The sequence below is a fragment of the Papio anubis genome, chromosome 9 (assembly GCF_008728515.1).
Source record: "Papio anubis isolate 15944 chromosome 9, Panubis1.0, whole genome shotgun sequence".
NCBI classification, from domain to species: Eukaryota; Metazoa; Chordata; class Mammalia; order Primates; family Cercopithecidae; genus Papio; species Papio anubis.
The window spans coordinates 111,648,356-111,662,510 of NC_044984.1; the positions used below are offsets into that span (position 1 = coordinate 111,648,356).

At 51.0% G+C, this 14,155-nt stretch overlaps 1 protein-coding gene across 3 annotated transcripts in view; it reads right to left on the bottom strand.

Annotated features, from left to right (window-relative positions):
• Positions 1–14,155, bottom strand: part of NOS1 (nitric oxide synthase 1) — a 225,182-nt gene that overhangs the window by 104,994 nt on the left and 106,033 nt on the right. For all 3 annotated transcript variants that reach the window (XM_031650800.1, XM_017946235.3, XM_021923001.2), the window contains exon 2: positions 10,388–11,538. In XM_031650800.1, coding sequence (XP_031506660.1) covers positions 10,388–11,112 — 725 coding nt within the window. In that variant the 5' untranslated portion in view covers positions 11,113–11,538. The remainder of the gene's footprint in view (positions 1–10,387; positions 11,539–14,155) is intronic.

Sequence of the window (14,155 nt, forward strand, 5' to 3'; positions counted from 1 at the left end):
TTTTTTAAGAGGCTGGAGACTGATTTCACCACAAATTCACTATTCCGGAAAACTGCAGGCGAAATAAACTCATGGGAGAACTGTGTGTGCTCCTCAACCTTTTTTGCAACCCTTGCCCTAAAAGGATGTTTTGAGTTCTTCTCTTTGGAGGAATGTTCCAGAGAGGCGGAGTTCCTACGATCCAGGTGTGGTGTGGCCTGTGATGAGCGTACCAGCCACTGGCCCTCACGAGGAACCTGAACGCTAGTTCTGGAAGAAACCTTACGGCTCATTTGGTCCACATCTCATTTTTACAGATGGGAAAACTGGTGCCCAAAGAGGTCAAAGGGCTTTCCTAAAGTACATAGCTGGTGAGTGGTAAAGTGGAAGGAGGGGCTAGAAGCAAGGTCAGTGGACTCAGTCCAGTGAGACCTCATAGGGATGGCGGCAGGGACAGCCATTGGTTAGCCCAGGGCCGGGCCAGAGCATTGCTCCACGGTGTTGGTTAGATGAGTGTGGTAGACTGAATAACAGCCCAAGGATCTCAGATCCTAATCCCTTGAACCCGTATATGTTTCCTTAGATGGAGAAAGGGTCTCTGCAGATATATTGTGATGTTAAAGATCTTGAGATGGGCAGATTCCCTGGGGTTATCTCTGTGGGCCCTCAATGTAATCACATGTCTTAATAAGAGGGCTCTGACTACAGAGGGGATGTCACCATGGAAGCCAGATGCTCTGTTCCTGGTTTTGAAAATGGAGGAAGAGACCACAAGCCAAAGGATGCAAGGAACGCAGCTTTAGACCCTGGAAGAGGCAAGGAAATGAGTTCTCTTCAAGAGCCTCCAGGAAAGAACACAGTTCTGCTGATACCTTGATTTGATATCAGCCCAGGGAGACCAATTCAGACTTAAGACCGTCAGAATGATAAGGGAATAAAGGTGTATTGCTTTCAGTCACCAAGTTTGGGGTGATTTGTTATGCAGCCATAGGAAGCCGACACAATGAGTGAATGGGGGTGGGGACAGGGATGACAGTAGGGTGGTTGATGAGCTCACCCATGTGTCCAGCCTCACTGCCCACCACTCTCCCCCTCCACTCACTATGCTCAAGCCCCTCGAGCTTTCTGTCCTTTGCACGTTCCCACCCGGTTCCTGTCTCAGGGCCTTTGCTCCTGCTGTGCCTTCTGCTAGGAACACCCTTTCCTAGATGTCACATGGTTGGTATCTTTGGCCTCAGTAAAAATGTTGCCTTTTCAGAAAGCCCCTTCCTGACCCCCCGATCTAATGCTCTACCACACCCCAAGCCACTTTTCTTCAAATCACTGTTTTATTTCCTTCATAGCATGTACCACTATCTAAGATGACTGCATTTGTCTACTTATTTATTTATTTATTTATTTAGAGATGGAGTCTCATTCTGTTGCCCAGACTGGAGTGCAGTGGCATGGTCTTGGCTCACTGCAGCGTCTGCCTCCCGAGTTCAAGCGATTCTCCTGCCTCAGCTTCTTGGGTAGCTGGGATTACCTCACCTGGCTGATTTTTGTATTTTTAATAGAGACAGGGTTTCACCATGTTGGCCAGGCTGGTCTCGAAATCCTGACCTCAAGGGATCTGCCCGCCTCGCCCTCCCAAAGTGCTGGGATTACAGGCATGGGCCACTGCACCTGGCCTATTTATTTTTGATTTCTTGTCTCTGATATGATTCTCCAGGGGCAGAAGTTCACCATGGAATTCCCAGGGCTGAGTACAGTGTCAGGGCAGAATGGATGCTCAGTAAACATTCATTCCATGAAAGGCGGTGAGAAGCCCCCTGGTTAGCCATCATTTTTGGTGGGCGGGCAGGCTTATCCCATGGCTCTTTCTCAGAATAAAGGGCCAGGTACCCACCTGGCAAGACAGCAGGGACACAGATGGGGAGAGGGTCCAAAGCAAGAGTAACCCCGGGAAGGGTGGATGGGGAGCTGCTTACGTTCAAGTGGGTGAGATCAGAATAAAAGGTGGAGATTCAGGTTGAAGGCTAAGTTACTGGGCTTAGTTCCTTAATTGAAATATACCCCAGCAGAGGGATTCCAAGCTCTGAGATACATCAAGTGCACCCTGGGAGGAGTGCTTCTGACTCAGACAGTCCTGGAATCAATACTGCCATCGGTCATGCTGAGGTCAGTTCTAATGGAGAGTTCTAACTAGCGTGAGTCCCTTCGTGATCCGGTCATCTTCCACTGTTCCTGGGCTCCTTCCTTCCTTCCTTCCTTCCTTCCTTCCTTCCTTCCTTCCTTCCTTCCTTCCTTTCCTTCCTTCCTTTCCTTCCTTCCCTCCCTCCCTCCTCCTTCCTTCCTTCCATTCTCTCCTTCCCTCCTTCCTTCCCTCATTCCTTCCTTCCCTCTCCTTCCCTCCTCCCTCCTTCCTCCTTCCTTCTCTCCTCCCTTCCCCTTCTCCTTCCTTCCCTTTTTCCTTCCTTCTCCTCCTTCCCTTCCTCTCCTTCCTTCCTTCCTTCCTTCCCTTCTTCCCTCCTTCCTTCCTTCCTTCCTTCCTCTTTCCTTTCCTCTGTCCCTCTTCCTTCCCTCCTTCCTTCCCTCCCTCCTTCCTTCCTTCCCTCTGTCCCTCCTCTCCTTCCTCCCTCGTTCTCTCTTCTTTCCCTTCCTCCTTCCTTCCCTCCTCCCTTTCACTCACTCATAATCCCTTTCTTTCCCTTCCTCCTTCCTTCCTTTCCTCCTTCCTCCTTCCTTCCCTCCTTCTTCTTCCCTCCCTCCTTCCTCCTTCCTTCCTTCCACCCCTCCTCCTCCTTCCTTCTTCTTCTTTACCCTCCCTCCTTCTTCCCTTCCCTCCTTCCTTCCCTGCTTCCTTTCTTTCTTCCTTCCCTCCTTCTTTCATCTCTCCTTCCTTCCCTCCCCACTTCCTGCCCTCCTTCCTTCCCTCCTCCCTTCCCTATCTCCTTCCTTTCTTCCTTCCTTCCCTCCTTACCTCCTTCCTTGCTTCCCTCCTTACTCCCTCCCTCCCTCCTTTCTTCATGCATTCTTCCTTCTCTCCCTCCCTCCCTCCCTCCTTTAAGGCCTACTCTGGGGTCAAGCTTGGAACTAAATGATGGGGATTCAGAGCGGAATAGAATGTGGCGCTTAAATAGTGAAACCATGGGTTTGGGTGAAGGATGGGATGAAAAAGCCCATCCTTCACCCTCTCTCCACCTGTTTTCCTGCCGTGTTGTCAGGTGGGTACCCAGCCTTTTATTCTGAGGAGGAGCCATGGGATAAGCCTGCCTGCCCACCAAGGTTGCAGTGAAGAAGAAAGGGCATGAGGACCACAGAGCAAATGAAGAGGCCCTTCCATAAATGGGGGAGTCCCTCCTGTTGCTTGAATGAAGCAGGGTCGTGGGCATCCCTCAGGGTGACCTGCATTTGCTGCAACATGCCAGGGGCACTTTCTTTAGCAGATGGCACCCAAGGCCTCAGTTTCCCTTTCAGATGCTGAGAAAATATTCCAGTGTCCTAAAAAATGTGACAGCTAGAAGCCAGGTGCACTGTGGCCAACAGTGCAATCTAGAAAATCAGTAGAGGCCAAGAGTATGAGTTTTGGGTCAAGTCCTGGCTTTGCTACTTGCTAGCTGTGTGATCTGGGACAAGTGACCATACCTCTCTGAGCCTTGGTTTCCCCATCAGGAAAACAAAGTGCTGTGCAGTAGCATGGAGCCAGACTCACTTCCAGTGCTCCACAGAGATTAGCCAGCCTAATCATTATAAAACTTAGGCTTCCCACAGAAGGAGCTTTCTTCTCTGCCTCCGACGACTGAGTTGATTCTCTGGAGTTGAAATTGACTTCTGTTACCCCAGTCACATTCTCTTGCCTAGTGTCCCTTTAATTTTTATTTTATTTTATTTTATTTTGAGACAGAGTCTGGCTCTGTCACTCAGGCTGGAGTGTAGTGGGGCGATCTCAACTCACTGCAACCTCTGCCCCCAGGTTCAAGTGATTCTCCTAACTCAGCCTCCCAAGTAGCTGGGACTACAGGCATGCACCACCACATCTGGCTAATTTTTTTTTTTTTTTTTTTTTTTTAACTTTTAGTAGAGATGGGGTTTTGCCATGTTGGCTGGTCTTGAACTCCTGACCTCAAGTAATCCACTTGCCTCAGCCTTCCAAGATGTGGGAGTAAGGCATGAGCCACCCACCTGGCTTGTCCATTAAGTTCTAGACACTCACTATGAGGCTTCTAGGTAGAACCAGGAGAGGACCCTGTGGCTGGTGCTGTGTGACCCTGGGAAAGTTGTTTACCTCTCTGAGCCTCGCCCTCATCTATGAAAGTAGGCTGAAACCACACACCCTCCTTATGGGGCGGAATTCAGACACTCTCGGAAGAGGCTGACAACTATTGTGAAGGGACTTTGTAAGTAACCAAGTGCCCTACAAGTGGGAGGGGTTATCAGAGCATAGGGCGAGGCTGACCTGCTGGTCCAGATGGATGCTGGATCGGGAACCTTGGCCTCTTTGGAACCCTCCTTCAGGGCAGCAAGCTGAGTAACCTGGATATTCTCTTACATGCAGCATTTTAAAGTGACCGCTCCAGCCAGGTGCGGTGGCTCACGCCTGTAATCCCAGCACTTTGGGAGGCTGAGGCAGGTGGATAATTTGAGGCCAGGAGTTTGAGACCAGCCTGGGCAACCTGATGAAACCCTGTTTCTACAAAAAACATAAAGAATTAGCTGGGCATGGTCCCAGGTACTTGGGGAGCTGAGGTGGGAGGATCACTTGAGCCCAGGAGGTGGAGGTTGCAGTGAGCCATCATGGCACCACGGCACTCCAGCCTGGGCTACAGAGCAAGACTCTGTCTCTAAACAAACAAACAAATAAATAAATAAAGTGACTGCTCCCAAGTACAGAAGGTGCTGAAACTTTGGGATTCACTACCTCCCTTCCTCAAACCCCCTCGTATTGCTGCCACTGCCTGCTGGAGCCACCTTCCTCTTGGGATGAAGGGATAAGACTGTCTTTAGAGTAAACATCACTTCTCGTCCCAAATAAGTGCCACCATCCCGAAACTACAGGGACGCCCCATGGGGGAATGGAAGAGATGTGGCAGGAGATTAAGCCTGTTTCCAAGAGGAAAGAAAGAAAAAATGGGGACAACAGAGCAGGAGAGACAGGGCACTGCTGAGAAGCAGTGACAGCTCCTGCCTCGGCTTGGCCCCCCGACTGGCAGGTGTGCCCTGGATCTGGGGCTCTGGGCCCGGTGGGCTTCACTGTCACCCGAGCCAGTGGGTTTTCTCAGGCCAGTGACTTCAGCCAGCATCCAGGATGCCAGTGCTGATGTCCACCCCTACATGCAGCCTGGATGGAGAGGTCACTGGGAGGATGAGCATTTTCCAAGCAGCCGTGTGCTCTAAGCGGCTTGAATCAAGCCAGGACTGCCTGTCACAAGAGTGACCTCGAAGAACATTCTCGCTCTGGGATTCCAATTCCTGACTTGGGACACTGACGCCTAAAGAGGTCCTTATTTCAGCCCCTAGGAGGCCATTTGGCAATTTGTGGAGGTAGTTTTGGTTGTTACAAGGATGGAGGTGGGGGTGCTCCTGGCACTGTAGTAGGAGGGAGGTGGCATTAGGGGTGGTGGCCATCCTGCAACACCAGGAACATGAGGGAAGAGAGTCTTGCATGCCACACGATCTCTGGGACTTCACACATATAAAAGACAAGCTTATATTCCTGGACTGAGATCCCAACTCTCTCCTGTATAAATACGGCTTTAAAACAGACTGAATTTTCCATGCAGTAAATCCACTGGGTAAATTAAGGAAAGATGGATTTACCCATTGCTTTATCAGGAGTCATTCACCATTTTGGAAAATCGCATCACCAAGGCGACGCTGCTCATGGCATTTGAGTTGCCAGAACAACACACCTGTGTCAGTCTCTGCTTCTGACGCTGTTGTGTTTGCAGCAATTCTATGTTTAGGCGCAAACATCTGACCATTCCAGTGTGGTCGTGTCTGAACGCTGATATGTTAAATTACAGGCTTTTGAAATTATAAGTTACTTTTATGAGGTCCCCTTCATTTAATAGTTAATGGCATTTTATTAGATTTTAAAAATAAGAAGTGCAAGTAGGTTATATGATCCATGAATTAGTAAAGACACTTAAAAATATGTGTTAAGAAATGGAGGTGCTGGCCGGGCATGGTGGCTCACTCCTGTAATCCCAGCACTTTGGGGGGCTGAGACGGGCGGATCACCTGAGGTCAGGAGTTCAAGACCAGCCTGGCCAACATGGCGAAACCCTGTCTCTATTAAAAATACAAAAATTAGCCAGGCGTGGTGGCGTATGCCTATAATTCCAGCTACTCGGGAGGCTGAGGCAGGAGAATTGCTGGAATCTGGGAGGTGGAGGTTGCAGTGAGCCGAGATCATGCCACTGTACTCCAGCATGATTAACAAAACGAGACCCCATCTCAAAAAAATAAAAAAAAGAAGAGAGAGAAAAAAAAAAGAAATGGGGGTGCTTTGAGTGCAAGCCATTGAGCTAGGAGGACACACACTATTATTAAATATCACTCATCCTTAGAACTGCTCACCTAAGTGAGTTTCACAGAGCCCTGTACTTGCTCTAAGCCACCTTCTCCAGACCTTGTCTCTCCTCTGAAGCAGGTTTTTTGGCTGCTTTTGGGCAAACCACCTCATCACGGTCACAGTTGAGATGGGTGACTAGTGGGAGGACTGCAAGGGATGAGGGAAGCTGAGAGCTTGGATGCAGCCTCCTGAGTTGGGAAAATAGGTCTGCAGGGGCATCCATGTCAGGCTGGCTTGTCTCGCCCTCTTGCTTGGGGAAACAAAGACAGGAGACTGCTTCCTGAGATGGCGTTTGGAGAGGAACCCCTTGGTGCCTGGTGACACGAGGGCTCCCATGAAGTCCTCCGCATCACACCCAAGCCTAGAGTTCTGCACCAAGCCTCGTGTCCCAGACTGTCAGCTGGGGGAGAGGATCAAATGAACCCCCTGGAGGGGAAGGACCCAGCTCCCAGTTCTGGAAGGGAGGTTGCACTGGGATCCTCTGGGGGACATCTCCACATCGCATACAGAGATTCAGACTCCTGGGGTTCTGGGGGTGTGGCTGAAATAGAGCCCCTGGGAATTCTGATACTCACCCCTCCATGCCCACCCCAGGCCCAGTTGAGAATTGCAATCAAGTGCATGGGACACTAGATACAGCTAGGATTCAGCTGCCCATGGGAAGGGGACTCTGCTTATATAAGGTAAGACAGAGCTCCCATTCCACACTGGTGCTGCTCCTCTCAGGAGAGGGAGCACTACGGGAGAGGGAGCACTGAGGGACAGCAAGGGTGGTAGAGGATTGGGAGGGAGAGGTGGTGCTTGGGGGCAGCCTTTTGGTAGGGACACTTCCCAAAGCCTCCTGGCAAACAAGGCCAATGCCTTCTGTTCTGGATCCTACAGCTGCCTTAGGATTTAACTCCATGGCATGAGTTGGACTGCTGGGAGACACAGCAAGGCCTCAAGATGCCACCTCCACTGGATGTGCTGCTGGAGGGACCTAGCGGCAGTGGCAGCTCCCTGAGGCCTGGGTTCCAGCCTGGGAGGCCTCCTGTGCTAGTTGTGAGTGACTCAGGCTTCAAATCTCCCCCAGTCAGCTGAATCCCAAGGACTGATCCTGGCTACCCACTCTGGAAATGGACATCCAATGCCACAGAGTTCCCCATGCATGCATCTACCTCACTGAGATGTCACACCATGCTGTGTGTATCTAGACCGAGACTCTTGGTCTTCCTCCTCCTGGGGATGAGGACCAAAGGTGCAGGGAGGACTCCAGGCTGTCCCCAGGGAATATACAGAGGAAAAAAGTAGGTTGGAGGGAAGAGGCTTAAAGGGAGGCCTGTGACCCTGGTTTTCCCTCTGCCCAGGGACTTGTGATGGAGCCCCTGTCTTACTCCTTGGGGGGCTCTGGGGTCTTGACGGAATTGGCCCCATTTTTGTCCAGGTGTGAGAAGTTAGGAAAACTCTGATGCACTGGCAGACTGAGGTGGGCTGCCACAGACTGAGGGGCCACCAAAGGGCAGTTTGGGAGGAAGGCTGCATCCCATGCAGCGCCTCAAACACATTAAGCACACTCCTGCCTGAGGACTCTGCACAGGCTCTTCTCTTTACCTGGAGTGCCCATCCCCTCTCCCACCCCCTAGAAAGCTCCCAGACTCCCTCTCTCCCTTCCTCCAGGCATTTAATTAATTAATTATGAGACGGAGTCTCGCTCTGTGGTCCAGGCTGGAGTGCAGTGGTATGATCTCGGCTCACTGCAACCTCCGTCTCCCAGGTTCAAGCGATTCTCCTGGCTCAGCCTCCCAAGTACCTGGGATTACAGGCACCCACCATCACGCCTGGCTAATTTTGTATTTTTAGTAGAGATGGGGTTTCACCATGTTGGCAGGTTGGTCTCAAACTCCTGACCTCAGGTGATCTGCTTACCTCGGCCTCCCAAAGTGCTGGGATTATAGGCATTAGCCACCTTGCCCGGCTGTATTTAAATGTCGCCTTCCTAGTGAGACCTGCTCTAGCTTCCCTAGTTAAAAGTTCTCAATATTTCTGATCCCATCCTTTCCTGTCTTTTTTTTTTTTTTTTTGAGACGGAGTCTCGCTCTCCTCTCGCTGTGTTGCCCAGGCTGAAGGGAGGGTAGCAGTGCAATCTCAGCTCACTGCAACCTCCGCCTCCCGGGTCCAAGTGGTTCTGCTGCCTCAGCCGCCTGAGTAGCTGCGACTACAGGCATGTGCCATCACGCCCAGCTAATCCCTTCCCCGCTTTCTTTATCTCCTTTACATATATCCCTAACAGACGGTCACGTATCGCTTAACCACAGGGACACATTCTGTGAAATGCATCATTAGGCAGTTCAGCCATTGTGGGAACATCACAGAGTGCACTTACACAAACCTGGATGGGAGAGCCTACACCACACCACACCTAGGCTATATGGTGTAGCCTATCGCCTCCAGGCTATGAACCTGTACAGCATGTGACTGTAGGGAATGCTGAAGGCAACTGTAACACAATTGTAAGAATTTGTGGATCTAAACATATCTAAACATGGAAAAGGTACAGTAACAATACAGGTTTATAATCTAATAGGATCCCTGATACATAAGCGGCCCTTTGATGACTGAGACATCATTATGCATCTATAGCACATGACCTCATTACATATTTTATATATTTATCTTATTTATCACCAGTCCTCCCCACTAGACTGTAAGCTCCCCAAGGGCAGGGGATTTGTTGATTTCATTCATTGCTCCACCCTAGAGCGTAGGACAGTGCCTGACACACAGTAGGTCCTCAATGAACATTTGTTAAATGAGTGAATGCAGGGGCCTGGGGAGCTACCTTAATCCAGGCCCCCAGGTTGTCGGTGGGGAGGGGGTGCAGAATGTTCCTGAAGGTCTCTAAGTGCTATGAGGACACTTTGGCGTTCTTGGGGAAAGGGTTGGGAAATCTTAGCCTGGATTTTTTGGTGGCCCCAGACTGAGCCTCCCTCTGAGTATGCCTAGACCCACCCTGGCAGCACTGGGCACTGTAGCATCAGTGCCAGACCTAAGATGCAAATGGAAGGGGGACACAGAAACTTCTCTCTGTGTTTAATCTCCTGACGCATTATCCTCTGACTGCCTGGCCCAGCCGCTGATTTCTCCCCAGAGAAGGAGCTAGCATCACCCACTCTGCTGCCAGCTCTCCTCCTGCAGAGAATTGAAAACATTCATCTGGTGAACATAGAGGGCTGGTACCCAGTTCTTTACATTCTCGTCCCAGCTCTCACATAATCCCAGCAAGACTGCGGTTTTTGGGAACTGGGGCCAATTCTAGACTTTGATTCCCTTCTCCTCCTTTAGAATTTTACACATCCTGGACTGGCTGCAATGAGGAGAAAGTTGATTTAGGCTAATGGTTGCCCCGGGCTCAGCTCTTCCCTCCTGTCTTCCAAGGGGTTTTGCAGAGCCACACACCCCAGGGTGCCATGCACACATGCCTCCCACTTGCTAGGCAACCTCAGGAAGCGCAGCCTCCACTCTGAGCCTCTGTCTTCTCACTTGTGAAACACAGATTGTAAAAATGCAAGTTCCTGGGTTCCTGGAGGATTATAGGGGATAAAGATGAGAAGACACACTGTCCGCTACCATGATGATTAATTCGCTCTGGGTTTTGTGACAAGAGAAGCATCCTAGAAGCTATGCCCTCTGGCCTCTTGCGAATGTAATTTTAAGTGAAGATCAAGGGGGCCGCCAAGTGGGAATGCATATACAGGTGTCTGAGATAGCCCAGGTTGGCTTCTGGGCTGTGAGGCTGAGTCTCAATGGACGCAAATGTACACACACAAGCATGCGCGTGTGCACACACACCCCCCCCCCCGCCATGGAGCTTACCTGTCCACCTGGATTCCCATATCTTTCATCTCTGCCTTGGCAGGTGTCCCTCCCTTGACCCCTCTGCTCCCACTGGTGAGAAGGTTCAGCACAGGCTCTATCTCCTTGAGCAGTTCATTGTTCTCCCCTCTGCCTTGGAGGCCGACTCTGGCTGCTTTCTTTGCAGGGTCCTGGCCTGGGGGCCTGAGGGCCAGGCCGTTGGCATGGGGGAGCGAGCCAGCCTCCTGCCCATCGTCTTGGGCATGCTGAGGCCCATTCCCAGGACCCGAGGCCCCATCCACTGCCGGGGGTTGTTCTTTGCCGGCCGATGGCTGGTGGGACAGATCCACAGCTTTGGTGGGGGGACCCAGGGGTTGTGTCACCCGGATGGTTTTGGGGGTCCCATCACCTGTAAAGGTGGTCTCCAGGTGCGTGGTGAAACCTTCAGGGCCCCTCAGAATGAGGACCACGTGGGTCTCGGAGGCAATGCCTCTGAGTACCTCCAGGGCGCTGTCATAGCTCAGGTCCACCAAGGGCCGGCCGTTGACCGCAAGAATGATGTCTCCGGCCTGGATGAGGCCACTCTGCTCCGCGGCGCCCCCACGAATCAGGTCGGAGATGATCACAGGTGGCTTACTGACCCGCTCCTTCACCAGGAATCCCAGGCCCCCAACTTTGCGCTTGAAAAGACGAACAGAAATGACATTGGGCTGGATTTGCTGAACGCCGAACATGTGATCCTCCATGGTAACTAGCTTCCAAGGGGTCCTGTCTGAAGACCTCACGATGCTATCAGGCCAAGATGATTTCACCAGGAGAAGCCAGGCTTCAGGCTACGCTGAGAGCAGGAGCCGGGGTGACAGGTGCTGACAAGGCTTCAGCCCTCTCTGTCTTTGACGTCAACTCAGCGTCACCCACTCATGGCTGGTGGCCCGTCGGTGGCATGATTTCCTGCGTCCGCCTCTCTCCTTATTCTCCAAGGAAGTGATGGTTGACCAGGCAGACGTCAAGAGAGGCGGTGGGATGTGTCCCTAAGCCACAGGTCAGGCAGAGAGGGGAGGAGACGCGTCTGGTGGCTGTATCTAGAAGTGACGCATGATAGATGTGAACTATTCTCTGGGTATCTTCATTGCCAGCCTGTTAGATGTGGATCAGACCTGAGGCATCATGAGCTGAAGAGGAAGAACAGGAAGGGGATGAAAAGAATTTTACAAAAAGAGATTGAAGAAGAGTGCCCAACATCACCTTGAAAACTGAGATAGAAAATGCAGCCAACTGACAAAGTCTAGCCACAAGACACTCCAGAATTTCAAGCCAACCTAGAAACAAAATCCTTCTTTCTGGAGTTAGCTGCAAAATACCCAGTGTCGCTTCCATGATCAACGCCCTCCGGGACGAAAGGGTCTCCCTGGGCAAACCACGGACAATCACCCCCAGAAATCAAGTGACAAGAATCAGAAAACCTCTCTTATCTCTTTCCCACCACGAGAAGTCATCAGTCCAACTTGTCAAGCATTCTAGTTGCTCTCTGTGTCTTGTATACATTTTCCATCCATAGCTCAGGGGCTCAGCTGGCATAGATTTTTGGGCTCTGTTTTCCAGCCGCTCCCAAAGCCCAATGGAACGGGAGTGACACTGCCTTCCATGGACCCAACGATGACGAACGTCCATTGGCCTTCATAACCATGTTTATAATTATTAGCTTGTTCCATGTTCAAAAGAATAGGCTTAGTCACACTACAAACATGAATACCAAGAAGATGGGTCCACATAAAATTGTGGAAGACACTTTTGCTACACACACAGCTGAAACCCTGATGGAGAAACCTTAGGAAGAGTAGATTTTATACCCCTAAGGGAAACACAGGAACATTGCAGGTACTCAATGAATATTAGTTGACTAAAGAAAGAAAAACCCCAAAGACTAAACACGACAGACACTTTTTGAGCACGTTCCCTCTTAACACATATATTTTTATTTCTCCTTTAATCCTAACGATAACTCCTCAAAAGAAGAGGAAAGGGAAGCTTGGGAAGGTTCAGTAACTTGTCCAAGGTCGCACATACAATAATGGCAGGGGGAGGGTTTGACCTTGAGCCTGAGCTTTTAAACTTATACTCTAGCTCTTCCAAATTTATACTCTAGGATGGGTATGGAGACTCACACCTGTAATCCCAGCATTTTGGAAGGCTAAGGTGGGAGGATCGCATGAGCCCAGGAGTTTGAGACCAGCCTGGGCAACATAGTGAGACCCTGTCTCTATTTATTAAAGAAAAAAAAAATCAGGCCGGGCACAGTGCCTCACACCTGTAATCCCAGCACTTTGGGAGGCCAAGGTAGGTGGATTACCTGAGGTCAGGAGTTCAAGACCAGCCTGGCCAACATGGTGAAACCCCCACCTCTACTAAAAATATAAAAATTAGCCAGGCGTGGTGGCGGGTGCCTGTAATCCCAGCTACTTGGGAGGCTGAGGCACTAGAATCGCTTGAAACCAGGAGGTGGAGGTTGCAGTGAGCTGAGATTACACCATTGCACTCCAGCCTGGGCAACAGAGTGAGACTCTGTCTCCCTCGCCCCCCAAAAAATCAAATCTATATTCTAGTTATTTTCTTAACTCCTAACTTTTTCCCTGAAATACTGGCATCTTCCAAGTCACTGACTCCTTCAGGCTCAAAGAAATGGGGTCTGGTTGGGGTACCAAAGGCCAACAGGGGGCCTAGATGGAGATGCTGTGGCCCAGGTGAGGGATGAGTACCTGTAGCATGTACCCACGGGGCTGTGTACATGCACAGTGTGGCATGTCTGGGGTGGGGCAGGTGATCTGTGGGTGTGGGTAGGGTGGGAAGTAGCCCCCAATCTCTACCCATGATTATTAGTTTGTTCCAAGTTCAAAAAGATAGGTTTGGTCACACTACAAACATCAATACCAGCAAGATGGGTAGCGGACATCAGAGAACCCTTCCATCTCTTTCCCTACCCCCTACTCAAGTGCTACTTCCATCTCTGTCCCAAAGCCCCTTCCTGCCAGCATCCTCACCACGCTTCAGCACCAGGAGGGAACCCCCATCTGCCATGACTAACAAACTGACACTCACTTCCTCGCTTCCCTTTTAGTGACTTCCCAGGGTCACCCCAGGGCTGAGGCAGCTGACAAGCTCCTGCTGCCTCTGAGAGCAGGAGGTGGGTGCAGAGACCCCTTCCAGAAGGAGGTGCCACCTTCTGGAGCCCCACAATGGGGGGTGTGTGTGGGGTGGTAATTAGCAAGTTCAGCCTCCCCTTTGCAGCCTGCATTACGTAACTCCGCCAGCCCCTCTGTGTGGGTGAGGAAATAATGAATCCCCAGGCCCAGCCCGGGCTACATTTTCCATCTGGCGTTGCTCTGTGTATATGTTTCTCTCTGTGTATTCATGCGTCGCCTGCGTGCTGTGTCATTTCTCTGCTGTGTGTGGCCCGGGTGTCGACCGGCTGAGTGTCTTTTGGCATCTTGCTGCTGGGGTTCTGGTTTGCAGGGAAACCCATCCAGGACCGCGCTGTGCCCTTCTCTCTCTTTGCTTCCTTAACCCTCCCCGAGCCCCACATCCTCCAGGTACCAAACCAAGGATGCTCACTGTTCAGTTGGTGGCAGAGACAGCCGGGACCTCCAGGGCTCTCTTGAGCATCCTGTTTGGCATTAGGGCTTAATTCTTTATTAAAAGAAGCAACTGAAAGGCGACCTCTTGGGTAGGCAAGGCCCCCAAGTTCACTTCCTCCAGACTCTGGCTTGGGCCAGACCTTACTAAAGGACAGAG